This window comes from Pleurodeles waltl, chromosome 5 (genome assembly GCF_031143425.1).
Source record: "Pleurodeles waltl isolate 20211129_DDA chromosome 5, aPleWal1.hap1.20221129, whole genome shotgun sequence".
Taxonomy (NCBI): Eukaryota; Metazoa; Chordata; class Amphibia; order Caudata; family Salamandridae; genus Pleurodeles; species Pleurodeles waltl.
Window position 1 is genome coordinate 1,803,802,028 of NC_090444.1, and position 16,650 is coordinate 1,803,818,677.

Consider the following 16,650-nt stretch of genomic DNA (forward strand, 5'->3'; position numbering starts at 1 on the left):
TCCCTGCCAAGAGCCACACAGCACAGGTTGGGGTAACACATTTTAGTGCCGGTTATCGCATTACTGCACTAAATTATACAGTCATGCATTATGAAACTCCTCTCTGACCGAATTGTTCGAGGAGCTTTAGCTTGCACTCAGCCAGAGATGCTTCTTTGCTGTGCCCCCCGGAAGTGTGATCCGGGCTGAGGGTTGGGGAGAGGTGACCAGTTGCCATGGATACCAGTCATCTCATCCCGGGCCTGAACTGATTACTTTGGATCTGCTTCCCTTCCATCAAACCTAAGCTGCAAGACAGCATCTGACATTTGACCTCAGTCTTTGAATGCCCAGCAAAAGTGACGAGACAAGAACAAGATTCACAGGCCTGTTTATTACAGAAAACTAATTTGTGTAAGAATACTGTAAACACGGCTTTCGCATGGGAAGGAATTAAATTGAGTTGGACAGCCTAAAGCAAATAAAACCAGCAAAAGGAAAGGCAGAAAATGTGAGTTACAAACCACAAAGCCAACGGCAAGGGATAGGCATAATGCATTCCCAGGTCAACTTTATGAAACTCCACAAGATGTCTTCTGCATAACAGACAGCTGAGCTGTCTAGTAGGCTCTGACCTAACAAAAGCAGGGTGCTTCACAGCCATACACTGGATACACAAGAATTGTCTTGGCATGCTGTTGTCTCCCTTGCAAGTGTGCTCCAAGTATTATATGTGAACCCAGCCCGCCTGTCAAGCAGGATGTGACACTGTAGTGAAAAAGGATGCTTCTAGTCCCCAGCCCACATATTTTGGGGAGTAATTTCTGCCCATTCAGGTCAGCCTATTGTTTGCTCCTGGGAGGGAATTCACACCTTTTTTACAGCTATTCAAGGCTAAACAATGCTGTGAGAAGCTGGAGAGCCAAATGCAAATCAGCCTCCAGGAACTTCAGGCAGGGAAATAGTAACTTTCTAAATGTTATTTTACTATAACATTTATCAAAAATCCAACTTTACCACTGATTGGATTTTGATTTTTAATATACATTAAAAAAAAGTTGGCTAATTGTTTTTCTAGCTGGCCCCATTCCTAAGATACAGTATTATTATTTGATATGGCTTTTCAGTGTTTCTCAACTAGAATTCTTATAGTGAAAATAACGTGTGGGGGCTAGTCATTGTAAGGACATGTTAATATTCAATTTCTATGCTCTATGTTTAAATACCATGCACCTGCTTTATGTGTTACACGGCCTACATATGGGTGACTTATTAATATTTAAAAGGGAGGTATTGACATGTTAAAAATAGTTATTTTTACAATTCAAATTTCAGTTTTTACACAGTTACAGTCAGGCTACAACAGTAGGCCTGGAGACATGTTTGCACGGCCACTAAAGTGGATGGCACAATAGGTGTTGCAGTCCAGTGGTGGCATTTAACTTCCAGGTCCTGGGTACACCTTACATCATGAACTAGGGACTTATAGATAAGTTAAATATACCACTTGGGAACATACCAACTCCACCATGATTAAAAGGGGAAGCACAGGCACTTTACTTCTGGTTAGCAAGGGTAACGTGGACAACGTTCTCATGCCAGCAAAAATATAGGCTCCAGCAAAAGGCAAAAAATCTGAGATGACCACACAGAAATGGCAAATTTCCGGCAAACACCTTTGTATATCTTTAACGTAGTGGTGAGCTTGAAACAGCATGAGCAGAAGAAAACAAATCCTACGCGTCACCAGTGTAATGACATACCAAGATACTAGATTCCTGTTTTCATGTAGGTAGCGCCTTTATTTGTAGTACAGATGATGTTAAATACCTGTATAATTTCTCTCTCCAGGAGCTAGATAGCTTTCTGCCCAGTCTCCTTCTCCAACTGATTTTCACATACACATGATGACATTACTAATGTTACATTTAAACATACATTCCAGGCTGTGCAGCAGCAGGCTGTAAAGGGTATAGAATAAACATATCCCAAAACCCCTTACACTCTTAACTATAAATTATGAGGTGTGGCCCTTTAGATAAACCAGAATGGTATGCTGGATGGCATGGTAGTTCAGTTCAGTTTTCAGTTCGCTAACATAGTTAGTTCTGCATTAGAAAATGTAATTATGTACTACTGAAGAATTGTAAGTTTGTAACTCCAGCAGCAACTGCAAGACACTTCACATACATGTCAACTCCTGCTTTAGGTACCAAATACCAAAATTGACTTACTTTAGTTTTCTGCTGCTTAAAAAAATCCCATATTCCAGTGTCATTTAATGGAGCAATTAAATTACTCACATATTTTTTTCCTAAACTGTACTTGCAGCTGTTCTTTGATCTTGCCATTTGATTTCAGATCCCTTTACAGCTTCAGAGAATTCCTGGTAAGTCTGTACCTGCTGAGGGAGCTGGATTTGACCTTTTAGCAGATTCAATCTCCAGTTGCCCGAAATAATGGACCAAGATTACGCTGAGAAATGTTAGTTCTGTCAAAAAATAGTAGCGCTGGCATTGAATCATGAATGATGGGATTGTGTGAGAGAGAAAGGCAATTGTCTGCTCGGAGACTTAACGTGCCTTGCCAAAACACCCTTTTCAGGGTTAAAAGTCCTGATTTAAAATGGTTTTCATTTAGTTTTTTTCCCAACAGAAATTGTCCACTCTTTATTCAATACAATTTGGGGAATACATTCCTCCGATTAATTTTGTTTTAAATTGTCGTCTTTCTGCTTTCCAAATGTTGACACGTTTGAGAAGGCCAAATATTCTAGGTTTTGTGTCTAAAGGTTTTGAGGGCCCCTGCTTTTACCTCTTCCTTCACAGCAAATATATTATGAGAAAAGCATAATCCGGCCTCGAACGGTAAAAGGGTTGGCCTGGAGCTAAAGCTCTCGCATTTGAAGGGGGAGGGGCGTGAACTAGACTCGAATCCTAGCAACGGCTCTGTGATCGTAAAAAAAATATTTTAAACTACCCGGCCCTAAAAAAAATCGCTCTAATTTCCTTGGGCCAAATGCGCGTTCATACAACTACGAACACAATACAAATACACGGCCTCGTCTTGTCATTAATTTCCCCTCATGCATGCCTGTGACAGCCAGCGCGAACCGGTTTGACGTGTAGAGAGACGCTTCCCCACAGAGATTAAAGACGTCCGGAGCCATCTTGGGAACAGGCAAAAACGGACATTAGCTCAAAAAAAATTAAAAGGTTCCATTTCGGTGTGTTACAGTTACAACACCAAATATGTTGAGCCTGGCCTTATCATGGCTGTTAGCGTGCCCACGTGACGCTGCGTGGGCTGGTCGCCAGCGTTGGTGCCCGCGCGCAGCCTGACATGCGCACTCCGGCCTACCCCCTTGCGGCGCTCGTGCCCGTTGGCCTCTCAGTCTCGCGCGCGCCCCTCTACGTCAAGTCGTCGAGTGGCGAATGTTCGCGGTCCTGTCAGCCGTCGTCGCCGGTCGTTGATTCCCCTCAGAGGTCGCGGGCCCCGCCTTTGGTTCCTACCCTGGGGCCCTTGCCCTGCCACCCGAGCGGCGAAATGTACCGACCGCGCCCGTTGAGCCCCGAAGTCGGCCGCGGCCTGCTGCCGCCGCTGCCTCCCTTGCCCCCGCTTCCGAGCCTGCCGCCGCTGCCCCCCATGCCGCCGCTGCCTCCGTTGACCCCGCTGCCTCCGTTGGGGCCGCTCGGATCTATAGGGTCGTCGGCGCCCCTGCCACCCTACAGGAGGGACATGCCGCCCGATCTGCCGGGAAGGGTGAGTGTTGAGGGGCTGAGCGCTGCTCGGAGGCCTGGAGGGGACGGAGGGTGGGGGTGTGAGAGAGTTGATGGGGGGCACGGGAGGAGATGCGGGGTGGCTGCATGAGAAGGAGGTGTGCGGGAAGGGGTGATGAGTGTGTGTGGGGGCGGTAGGTATATGCGTTAGATTTCGAGATCTCATTGCGGGGAGAATGGAGAACTGCAATCGGCGCAGGGATGGGGTTGATAGGGAGCTGTTTAAGATGGTGGGGTCTTTTTGCAGCAGATGAGGTAGGTGGTTGAGCAGCTTTTACCTGTGTTGGGTAAACTGGGAACTGATCCTCATCAGAAAGGGGAAGAGTGGCCTGCGTAGCATCTATGTTGTTATATCTCGAGGCACGTTGGCACTCTTGCCCTTTGGAAAAACCCAGAGCCAGCATTTTTTTTTTCTATATAAAGGATTCCGAGGACAGTTCACACAAGCGACGTGTTTGATATTAGCCGTTTGGGATTATTGTAGCTTTAAACCTTGTTTCGATAATAGGTGCATAATCTGAAGAAGCGATTTTCTTGGCGTCCTGAACGCATTCAGCGAACGGGATAGTCGCCCTGAAACATAATTTTTGAGTATCTCTGTTTGCTAGTAATACACATAATCGTTTGCATATTTTGATTCAGACATTATATTAGTCAACTCTGTTCTGCAGCATCGGCTCATTGGAAAGCCAGTGCCAGGTTCACACCTTTCGAGGCACTGTTAGTTGACACTTAAGCCCACGCTCTCACTGACAAGGTTTTGTCATGCAGTGCATCAAATACTCTGGTCTTTGGCGTTCGCCAGTTTGACTACTCTACCGTGACAGGACTTTATCTGTGATTTTTTTTTTTTTAAACCGTTGAACTGTTGTTGGGTTGCACCAGAGTTCACTTTTCGGACTTGTGGGCGCCCTCATTTTGATTTAAGTGTAGGGGCAATGGCCTTCATGCACATGGTTGCAAAGGGATGTCTCTTGAATCATTATCACAAAGGCAGGCACGTTTTTTTTTTTTTTTTTAGGTCTGACACAAGTGTCTCCGAAACCCAGTGATAATTGCTATTGTACTTGCCAAAAGGTCCGTCTCTGACATTTTGATTAGCTCGACCCATCCGTTGTTAGAGAAGAATATAAAGCAGCAAAATAGCATTGTTTTTATTGCCAGTATTGTTTGAATGGGCATCATTCTCCCCACTCTTATGCTGCTGCCTTTGACAGTAGAAACTACAGTATTGAGTAGATTCCAGTCTGTCATAACACATGATAGAAATACTGTCTCACAATAACGTTGTAGATTATTTCACGTTTGTTGGGCAGTCTTATTGTTATCTGTGACAGTAGCACCACAGAGGGCTGCTGTGCTTACTGTAGCTCTTGCTCGTTTGAAACACGACTACTGAAGATAAGAACATACATGGATAGTGTTACATATGTTGAATGTACACGAGCGTGACATTGGTGCAATGTTACGCTCGTGCCCATTTCGGATAATGCGTGTTCTTTGCAACGGGTGATAGCAGTGGCACCTTTGGAATATATGTAACTTTAACGATGCACGCTTGCTCTATTGTAAGTAATATTTATTAGGGGGAGTTCTGATGCAAAGAGATCATGGGGGAGAATGCATTGTATAATATGCATTGAGAGTCTTACAAGAAGCTGGAGAACATATTTACTAATAGAGAGTTTTTGGCTTGTGTTTGGGGAGCGGAGCATTTCAGGACCTTTTTTTGGGGGTACCAAATTTATCATAAAAATGGATCACAAACCTTTGGTGCATATTATGGCACCATCGGCGGTCGTCCCATGACAGCAGAGTTATCTAGACTAGCCTCTAGATTGCTGAGTTTCAATTTTGTTGGGAGTATGTCCCAGGGAAAAGTAATGTGAATGCATATTGTATGTTCAGGTTCACTTTACCAGAGAAGGATCATACTGATGCAGATATGAATGAATGTGAAGTAGCATACACTTTACAAGATATAAATATCCTGAACCTTGAGCACCATGTTGTTCAGGAAACAAAATAGAAAGATGATATAGAAAAGGATTTTGAGTTGATTTGTGTGAGAAAGTTCATTAAGAACGGTTGGCCTGATAAAAGGAACATTCCAGGATAACTGACAGGGTTCTCTAAAGTGCAAACAGGACAACACTGCATATAGAAGAGCCCTGTTCTGAAAAGTCTTGTTAAATGCCAGATGGTTTCAAGCCTCAAACAACTAATTTGTTGCCAAATTTGTTAGGTGTTATTTACATTTTATGAAACCTTCATATTTTATCTGCAAGTTTAAATCCTTCCATGGATACCTATGAGGCATTTAATAATTTTTTGTCCAAAAGACGAGAAACAGTTGGGACTGGATTATTCCCAGTACCAGTGTTGTTTAGTGCTTCAAGAGACAATCTATTTTGTCTTCCTTGTTCTTTTTACACACATGCTGTTTGGGGGATGTTTTGCCTGCTTTTGTGGTCAAGAACTGTCCAGAAACAGTTGTACAGTTTACCAATGTAGTGATAACTTTTTCTTTTAGGTCGAGCATAATCGTCAGACCTCGTATATACTTTTCGTATACTTCTTACGGCTTAAAGCGATTTGATTTGTTGGTTGCAGTGTCCTCTAAAAATATTTCTCTCTCTCTCTCTATATATATATAATATGATGTGAAACTTGCTTAGCCTCGCATCTCGATGCTCTCTCTCTCTCTTTCTCTCTCCTCTCTCAGGCCCAGGGGTGTGGAATTTATTAAAATATCTACTTGTCCAGGGGACAGGTTGCTTCTCAAATCTACTTGTCCTGTAAAAAGATCTACTTGTCCCTTTGGTGCCATGTAGTGTGGCGACAAATTATGGCAGCAATTAATAGCCTCTCTGATTATGCCAGGGCTACTACCATAGTAGGGCTTGAATACTTGGAGTTTCAATCCCTACTGTAGCAATTTCCTTATTTTGCCACCTTTCTGCAGATCTGCATACTGGGGCTGGAGGAAGCAGTAAGCAATAGTTCCAGGGCTGGAATACCTTTGAGTCTGCAAACCTTCTAACCTGCATGTTTTAAAGATTTTTACCAGCTTCTCTCTAATATTTTCCCATAATAAGAAAGGTTGGGCATTTACTCCTGACAATGGCAGAATTAGAACTTCTTCCAGGGTTGGGAAGAAAGTGGCTGGAGGGAAAATGAACTTGCAAATGCTCAATAGATTTTCACATGAGCAAATCTACACATCGTATTTACCCACGCTAAAATACAGTTCACAAATATTTTATAGGGGTACTACATATACCATGGGTGCACTTTTGTGACTTTCTTTAAGAATTTGGGGCCACAAGTAGGTAGGTTCAGATTTGTGACCTGCAAATTGCGAGTCGCAAATCCGAATGTAGGATGGTGTCCTTGACACCATCTGTGATTCGCAAGGGCTTCGCAAATGCCCATATCATGAATAATCATGAGGTGGGTCGCAATTTGCGACCCCCTCATGAATGGTGGCCTGCTGGAGACAGCAGACCACCATGTCTGTGACTGCTTTTCAATAAAGCAGTTTTTTTTTTTTTTTTTTTTTGTAATGCAGCCAGTTTTCCTTAAAGAAAAACGAGATGCATAACAAAAACGAAAAATGAAACGTTTTCGTCTCATTTTTTCAGAGCAGGCAGTGGTCCACAGGACCACTGCCTGCTCTGAAAAAATGTTTACAGTGACATTCACAATGGGGAAGGGGTCCCATGGGGATCCCTTCCCTTTTGCGAAAGTGTTAGCACCCATTTGAAATGGGTGCAAACTGCGATTGGTTTGCGCCCGCGTTCGCGGTCACAAAACAATCCTACATTGCACTGTGAGTTGCAATTAGGAAGGGAACACCCCTTACTAATTGCGAGTCGCAAACCCGTTTTGTGATTCGGTAACCAGGTTACTGAATCGCAAAACTGGGTTTGTGCATCGCAATGTGCTTTTTGCACTTCGCAAACAGCGAAAGTCGCTATTTGCGACATGCAAAAAGCTACCTACATGTGGGTCTTGGTCCCTAATTAGGTCTGGTGTTAACAAAGACATTTTGTTTTTATTAAACTTCTATTTCTCTCTCTTTCGGCTGGCTTTACTGTGAGTGATCGCATTCTGCTCTTCCACAAGGAGTATATTGCCACACAAAGTAGTTTTGTTCAGTGTCAGGAACTACAGTGGCAATCAGTGACTTAACGAAACTGGAGGGTGCCCCTTTGCAAAGAACATGGAGGAGCTCCCTCTCCAGACTCACTCAGGGCAGGTGCTGTGCTGACGGGGCCCCCTGGAGGGCGGCTGCGGGGCCTTTTGTTATGCCGCTGGTGGCAACGTGTGCTTTAAGAGTTCAAAAACTTTGGGGGGGTGGGGTTTGCCAATGTTTGTTACAATGTTGAGGGCCTGGTAGCTCCCACAACAATAAAGTGTTACAAAAGCCATGTCAAAACAAGACACTCATTGATGAAACTAAAAGACTTATAAAAGTATGTCAGATCAGTTGGCTTTGTCAGTGTTTGTTTATTTTCATGCTTCCCATAATCGTGTTGAAAATGGTTACACTGATTTTCCATTAGAAATATTTTTGGAAAATACTAGCATGCATCAACACATTTTACTAAATGAAACTTCATTTGCATATAATCGGAGAGCATTCTGGGAGCATTATACTTAGCCTCTTAGCCCAAACTTTTCAAACATGTGTGTACACGTTTTTTTTTTTTGTACTGGAACCAACGTCAGTTGTGTGACCTTAAAACATTTATTTACAGCACGCACCCTAATAATGAAGGCTTTCAAATAATGAACCATAAATACAAGTTCGAACAGCATTATCTTTTGGAAACACATTACCTCAACTGCAGAGAGTTCAACTCTCTGTAAACAGGCAGCCAAAGGGTTTGTGCTGCAGGGGGTTGGGCCTACTTGTCCCAAGGACAAAGTAAACATAAAAACTTGTTGCCCTTGACCCCAAACAAGATGTCCCGGGCGTCGGGAGGGCATTGCTTGTCTCCGTTATTGGTGCCTTAAATCTGATCAGGCTGCTCTGCACTCTGAAGTGTGAGGCAAGAATGCTTGCAAGACTTCATTATGTTAAAATAAAAATAAAATGCTTTTCCAGCCTTACTTTCCTATTTCTGAATAGACGTTTATACAGCGTGAGGTATTGCAGTCATCTGCTCTCTCCTCAAAGGCTTATGATTTCTGATGCGCTATCAGCCTTTTATAGTACCATTTGCAAATTTAACAAAAAAACACTACATACATTTAATACGTTTGATTCTGCATCAGTATCTTCTAAATTATATTTATGGTACCTTGTTGCTAGCTGGTACTCGGTGCACGCGTGCTCTGTTCGATTTTAGTATTCACACACACTTAAACCTAAAGCATTGTTTTTACACAGTATTTATATGATTTATGTGCTATAAAATGTATGTGCCGTAATGGCCATTCAGTAATAGCAGATTCTTATAGATAACTGGCAGAAGTACTATCGCTGCTTACAATTGACAAATTTTGACTTGCTTTACTGGGCTTTGTCAAACACACCACCACACAATTCAATTCCACACCAAACCACATAAATACCCGCCACGAGAAACAAATCCACTACAGACCATATACATACAGTAGACGCCACAAAATTCCACATCATGCTATATAATTCAGTGCCACACCACATAAACCTGCTTCACGCCACTACAGATACCACTCCATACAATTACACTCCACGATACACAATCCCACTCAACATAATTCCACTACACACAGTACCACATAATTCCAATAAACATCGTTCCACTCAACACCACACAATTCAAACACACACAATTCAAAACCAAACAATTCCACGCCACACAGTTCCACTCAAACCCCCTAGTTCCACTCCACGCCACATAATTGCAATACACACAATATAATTCAACATCATTACACATAGTTCCAAGCCGCTCCACATAAATCCATATCGCACAACATAATTGCACTCCGGCGCTATTAAATATCAACGCTCCGAATAACAAGATTGCGTACTCTTGAATCCACTTATGGCCTCTTTAATCCACTGCCAGACACTCTGTACCCCTCTAGCTCTCTTTTGTGGGTTACATCTTTCAGGAGTGTTGACATATTTTCTAATAATAATCTGCTTGTCCATGGGACAAAACATAAAATATATCTTCATGTCCTGTAAGACAATCAACTTAACCCACCTATTCTCAAATGAAGTATGTGGGCTGATAAAGACACATTAATAGATTGTGTTACAGTCTGCTCTGGCCAGTTCCTGATGCTTTTTTTTTTTATACCAAAGTAGTCAGAGATGACTATGCTAATAGAATGGTCCCCAAGCTTACTGACAGGCTGGTGCCCTCAATCTGCGCGACAGCATGGGCAGTCATTTATGCATTAGTCCGTGCCTAACAGGAAAGGTTTGCATAACATGTGCCTGACTGGAGCAGAGATATTGCCAGCAAAGAAATCCATGTACTTCCAAAAAGGCTGGAAGAAGCCACTCACCTGGACATTCTACAAATGTGTAAGACATAAAAAATGTTTGTTGCAGTAGAGGATGAGTTCCTAAAAAGTTTTGGATTAGGTGGTAAAGATGTCCAACTTGGGACCATGAGGGCAGGTTGGAATCTAGGGCCAGACTTTCAGAATTACCACCGACTATCCTAATTGGTTCCAATGAAATTAAATGAATATTTATTTTATGTGATAATCCTGAAAATCTAGTATGGATTTGGCCCTCCTTTGCACAAGTTAGACACCCCTAGTCTTTTTGGCTGTATAAGGCTCTGTAAGTTGCCAATGCTTGTTTCAACTTTGGTTTGCAAATGGTACCGCTTTTCAGTTTATTAGTGTCAAAGTGTAGATGTGCACTTCTAAAAAGATTCACTTATACCTACATTTTCTTATGAGAAAATATTACCCGAGGTGTGAGAAGAGGGTGTTTCAGGGTGGGAATGCCCTGGGAAGTTTGTACACACCCACAAAATAATGCATTTGGGAGTACTCCAAAATCTTCACACAGCCCATTCTAATGATGGACGTGGCCAAATAGTTACTCGTGTCAAAGGTCGGGCTAAATCTATGTTCAGGGTAGCAGAGGGGGAGAAAGCACCACCTAATTTAGTGGGATTGCAGGGAAAGGTCTTTTCCCCTGTGGCTTAAGAAGAAAAAAGTTTTAAAGTGCAGCTGCGCCAAATTTACACCAGTGATCAAAGTACAGACGTTGGGGTAGGCATCAATACAGGTGCAATGGCAAAGTTGCTTGTGACTCTGATTATAGGAAAAGCAGAGCATTCTTAACTCAGATTTTAGGTGTGCTAGCAGAGCAGCTTGTGATTTCCAGTTCTTCAATATCAGAATACAGGACTGAGATGCATTGGAAGAGCTACTGTCAATATTTGCCTTCATATTTGTTAGTGTATTTTTCTGATCTGCTGACTTTTGGTTAGGCTCAGCACTTGTTGTTCAACCTGGACAGGTGCATTTCATTAAAAAAACCTTTCTCCATACTTGGAAAACGCAAGGAATTTTTTTACTTTAGCCTAGACATCCTGTCCCATCTCTTACAAAGACGCCAATGTGTGTGGATGAATATACCCATTTCCTGTTATCGACTGCTAGCACAAAAGTGTTGCAGCTTTGTCCCTGTTTACTATGATTTAATGTTTAGTTGCCCGTTGGTCAAAATAGACATCAAATCTTCTTGCCCCTGACAGAAATCATCATGTCTTGGGCAATATGAATTTCCCACCCCAGTTCTTTCTTCCTTTGTGAGTTTTCCATCTTTCACTGCCTTCGTCTTTCCCCTTTTTGGGTTTTTCCCTCTCTTGCAGAAAATATGTGCCCAGTGGTACCAACTTAACCAAATTAAGAACTGGATGCTGCCCTCGTTCACCATGTCTGTGCATCTCCAGTGTCCTAAAGTCTTGTTCTGATGAGTTGTTTAGTGTGTGTATGTGTGTATATGTGTGTGTGTATGTTTGTGGTAATGTATATCCCACCATTCAATGTCTTTAAGTTCTCTTATGGCTGGAACTTTTGTTTTACAGCTGAGTAGTTTGTGTTTTAAGGGCCTTGTTTGTAATAGTATTGCAGTAGGCCTGAAAATACGTAAGGAACTACGCCCTCTAGCGGTTACATATATGGTTAAAATGCATTACTTTCTACCATTCTGTTTTCATGTCGTTATGAAAACAGACATAATGACATGTCTGACTACATGCTTATTTGACAATGTTTCCTACAAATGCTATTTGTTATAGTGGTGCCCTCTAGTGGCTGTTAAGAGCATTACAGTCAAGATGCTACAATATTAGCTGCACTTGGAAACTTGCCCCACAATGCTTTGTGGGGCATTCTTTTTACAAACCATTTTTGCCCATAACTCGCCACACAATGTTCTCTTTCTGTCTAGGTCGTCTCTGGGTCCCCACACCAGATTTTGGGTGTGTGTGGGGGGGCAGAGATAAATAGCAGTGCTTTAGTGATATGCAGGGCCTCTGGTATTATGTGGCATAGAGGACCAAATTATGCGGCAGGGTTGAGCAGTTTATATGTCAAGAAAGGTCCAGTTATGCATTTACACCAATAACTCTAACTCAAGCAAATGAGGGGTCTGTTGTATTGCAAATGCTTGTTCTCACTATTGGGGTGATGGCTAAGAGAACTCTAAGCTCACCTTTTTGGTAAAGAAGCATTTGCAATACAGTATGCCTCATTTGCTTGAGGTAGGGCTATTGGCATTGTATATTCATAACTGGACTTTTATGGACGCATACATTGGTATGCCCTACCTCATAACTTCATCTTTTCCTGCCATATAATTTCAGTGGTCCTGCATATAACTAAAGCACCCCCATTTACCCTTTTCCTCTATAGTCCGCAAAAAAAATGCCATTTAGCATTCTAATTTAAATCTGCCATGCTGATTCCAGTAGAATGCCACTTTCACCACCCCACTATCAGAGTTGCTGGCTGGCTAACGCAATTTCCTAATTAAAGACAGAAGACAGCCACAAAGGAGAAATAATCTAGAAGGGCCACCCAAACAGAGTGTTTAAACAGATATAAAGTAATAAGAATGTTACGTTGGTTTGCATTATGGTTATAATTGTAATAAGTATAGATTATTATTACAACCTATACACTTATCATATCATATAAACCGTTTTCAGAAATAAACTTTTGGCATTAGACTGTACTGCTCAAAACAACCACTAGCGGTCACCATATCAAAAAACATTTGTAAGAAACACAGTCATGTAACCATATTATTAGTCCCTAGAGAGGATAACCCCATGAAAAAACAGGAGAAGGTAATGCAGTGTAACCATATACTTAGCCCCTAAATGGCTTTTTTTAGGGCTTGCAGGCCTACTGCAATGATATAGTTAATAACAAGGCCCATAACACAACTTCTTCTAGCTGTAAAACAAAAGTTCCACCCACAAGAGAGCTTAAAAAGATAACTGATGGAAGGGGTTGTTATATTGGAGTCCCCACTAACATAGTGTGGGGACCCAGAAATAATGTAGAACAGAGCACATTGACCACATTGTTTTGAAGGTGGTCCCTTTGTCTTAGAACCTCCAGAGGGTGAGTTATTAAATACAATGTTTTGTAAAACTAATGCCATGCAAAGCATTATGTGTCAAGTTTGGTGCTACAAATATTTAATATGTTGACATGACAGTAATGCTTAGAACAGCCCCTAGAAGACACCACAATTAAAATACATGTGTAAGAAAGATAGTCTTGTAACTATATAGTTAGCCCCTAGAATGAATAGCCAGACAAAAAGAAAATGGCAACAAATAATGCAATGTAATTATATATTTAGCCCTTAGAGCAGTGGCCTCCAAACCTTTTAATGGTGAGCCCCCTAGTTGAAAAATAGAAATCATTGCCCCCCCGCTTCAGAATGTTTTATAGTTATTTTATAAAGATGGCAATGTTTAAATATGTCTGTCTAGACCTTTTTTTAAACATTGCAGTTAAGTACTGTTACCTTTTTAAAAATGCAGTAACATGCTTCTGCTTAAAACAAAGGCCTGTTATCTGTATAATGCTTGTTTTGGCCAGAGTATCACCCCCCCCCCCCCACTGCCCCCCCCAGGATTACAGGAGGCCCACCCTAGTTTGAAGACCTTCCCCCTAGAGCAGAGGTCTTCAAACTTTTTAATGCCGCACCCCCCCCCAGTTGAAAAATAAAAATCTTTGGGGCCCCCTCTCAGAATTTTTCACAATTATTTTAGAAAGATGGCACTGTTTAAATATATCTAAACTTATTTAAACATTGCAGTTAAGTACTGTTACTTTTTTAAAACTGCAATAACATGCTTATGCTTAAAATAAAGGCATGTTATCTGTATAATATTTCTTTTCGCCAGGGGTCCCTACTAACATATTGTGGGAACCCACAGATGATGTAGCAGAGCACATTGTTGTGAACATTTTGGTGGTGGTACTATTGTCCTAGGACCACCACAGGTTATAAGCAAAAATGTTTTGTAAAAAGAAGTGCCAAGCAAAGCATTCTGGGTCGAGTTTCCCGAGTGCAGTTAATATTGTTGTATCTGTTCTCCCGTTGTGCCAGGAGAGCTGCTTTCGCTTTGAGGATTTCTGTTTATCATGAAGCATTTACCAGTTTCAAGTGTTTTAAGGGGAGAATTACAAGAAATGACTCTAATTAGGTAACTTTAAACAATGTGACCAGCGCTCCAATACCGCCGATCAAGTTCACGCTGTTGTGTCTGTTTGTGCCGTGGGCACCATGCAGCAGGAAGGGGAGAGACAAAAAAATAGTTTGGCCACCCTGTACATTGGCAGTTGTGCAATAATCCATGTAATGGGGCAGTCTGCAAGGCGTGACTAACAGCCTCAAGGCGGGACAAGCGTAAAGCATCTACCATTGACATAACGTGTTTTTTTTTTTTTTTTTAAGGCACGCCCACAAACGAGTGAAAGTGATGGGCCTGGTTAAAAGCCCACAATGCTTACAAAAGGTCACAGTGCTTGCGTGCGACCTAAAAACTAATTTGGGCGTAGCCAGCTATTTCTCCCATTTACTAGCTATCTAGAATTCTTTAACATGTGGTGATGCAACCCAGGCTTGAAAACTCCGAAGAGGGTGGACAGTTGGTATTCTTCAAATGTTTCATAAACCTCTAAATATACGATTTTGGTCGATCTCTTCAAGACAGATGGTCAAAATTCAGAACAGTTTGCAAAGGAATGAATATCCGAACACAGGAAACTTTTCAACACCTTTATTTGTATACCATGTCAGTATTCCTTTACAAAAAGACCCAGCCTTTGCATTTTGTCCCAAACTTAGAAAGCCATCAGGGCAATATATAGTATGTATATTCATTATTCACTCAGCCACACAGATCGAACACTGTACAGGTGGATTAGACTTGAGCCACTCAAAACTGCTCCGCTGCAGTAGCGGAAATGTTGGCCGCATCAAAGACTGCATTTGGACAAGCGGACAGGGTGAGCAGGGGGGTGAAGGGGAGGCCGCCTGTATTTCCCTGATTCTCCGTTGTCTATTCAAATGCAGGCAAGCTGCCAAAATTGCATCCAAGGAAGGCAGCAAGGTACTCTCCGCAGTACCTGAGTTTCTTCCCTGTGCAGTGCTTCTCTCTTGCATTCCGCCCACCTGGTCAATTCTTTTGCTCCAGACTCACAAGTCATGGCCAGAGGCAGATTTCCACACATTTTCAGCTGCCTCCTGGCAAGTAGTAGGGCCAAGTCCATTACTTTGAGTCGCGCTGTGAGTTTGCAAGCCCAGAAAGAAAAATTGCATATTACACTCTAATTGCCTTTCTGTGGCTGCTAGAAAACTAGCATGGGTGAAGCCCAATATGGGGCTAAAGTTGGGCTGGACCACACCATATGGAAAAACCCCTCTCCTGCTGCCTGACTTTGGGGGCAGTCTGCTGACAACCCAAGGAGAACAGTGTGCAGCCTACAATGACGTGGGGTTTTGCAGAAAGAAAAACTGGATAAGCTCGAATCTGGCATTTCGAGATACCTTGGGTGGTAGACGCCAGTATCGACTTCCAATAAAAAGCAGAAGGTGGTGCACTTAGGTCTGCCTCCCACTGTTGTTGGAGGGTCACGAGGTCTGGTTGTGCTTTCTTCAACAAGGCCGGGCACAGTAGGGTAATCATATTGGTCATTCCAGAAAAAAGATAACTGAGGCATTTGTTCTCAATCGGTTCAGAGGGACGCTTCTTTCGCCAGTCACAGACCCAATCCCTCAAGGCTCTGTGCAAAAAGAAATGAGCCACCAGTATGTCAAAAATCTCTCTTCAGACTCGGAAAGGAGGCCAGATCACCTCCAGCAAAAAGATAAATACGTCTGCATCGGGCCATGTCTGCAGGCCGCCTCTGCCTCCATGAAGTCTCCCATACCGGGCCATCTGCAAGGGGAGCTCATTGAAGTTCTGGTGTGGGTTCTCTGTAAGGGCTTCACCTATGCATACTGCACTGCATGGACTAGGATTTTCTCCCATCGGGTCACGGAGGCTTGAGTGGGGCGCATCAGGATACAAGTCAGGAGCGTTTTGATAGGCCTACCTTACTCATGTGCGTTTCTCGACCGAATGTGCCGATCTCCATCTGGTGAGCCACTGCAGTTGGGCAGGCACATAGTATACCTCCCCCCATTCACCGGTAAGCAGTAACCACCCTATGTCTGTATGTTCCCCAGTATAATGTGGTAAGCAAGCTATCCAATTCCCTGTACTTAGATCTGGGGAGCCAAGAGGTATAGAAGGCGCAGTAACAGGACCATCTTAGATATGGTGATCCGTCCGTGCACCGGGATCGGTAGGGTACTCCAAAAAGATATTGAGTTCTGTGCAGCCGAAGAGGC

At 42.7% G+C, this 16,650-nt stretch overlaps 1 protein-coding gene across 2 annotated transcripts in view; it reads left to right on the forward strand.

Annotated features, from left to right (window-relative positions):
- Positions 1 to 3,324: 3,324 nt before the first annotated feature.
- Positions 3,325 to 16,650, forward strand: part of LOC138296817 (zinc finger protein 318-like) — a 450,875-nt gene continuing 437,549 nt past the window's right edge. The window contains exon 1 of one of the 2 annotated variants that reach the window (XM_069236271.1): positions 3,325 to 3,741. In XM_069236271.1, the coding sequence (XP_069092372.1) occupies positions 3,526 to 3,741 (216 nt within the window). In that variant the 5' untranslated portion in view covers positions 3,325 to 3,525. The remainder of the gene's footprint in view (positions 3,742 to 16,650) is intronic. The other variant, XM_069236272.1, reaches the window with a different exon arrangement.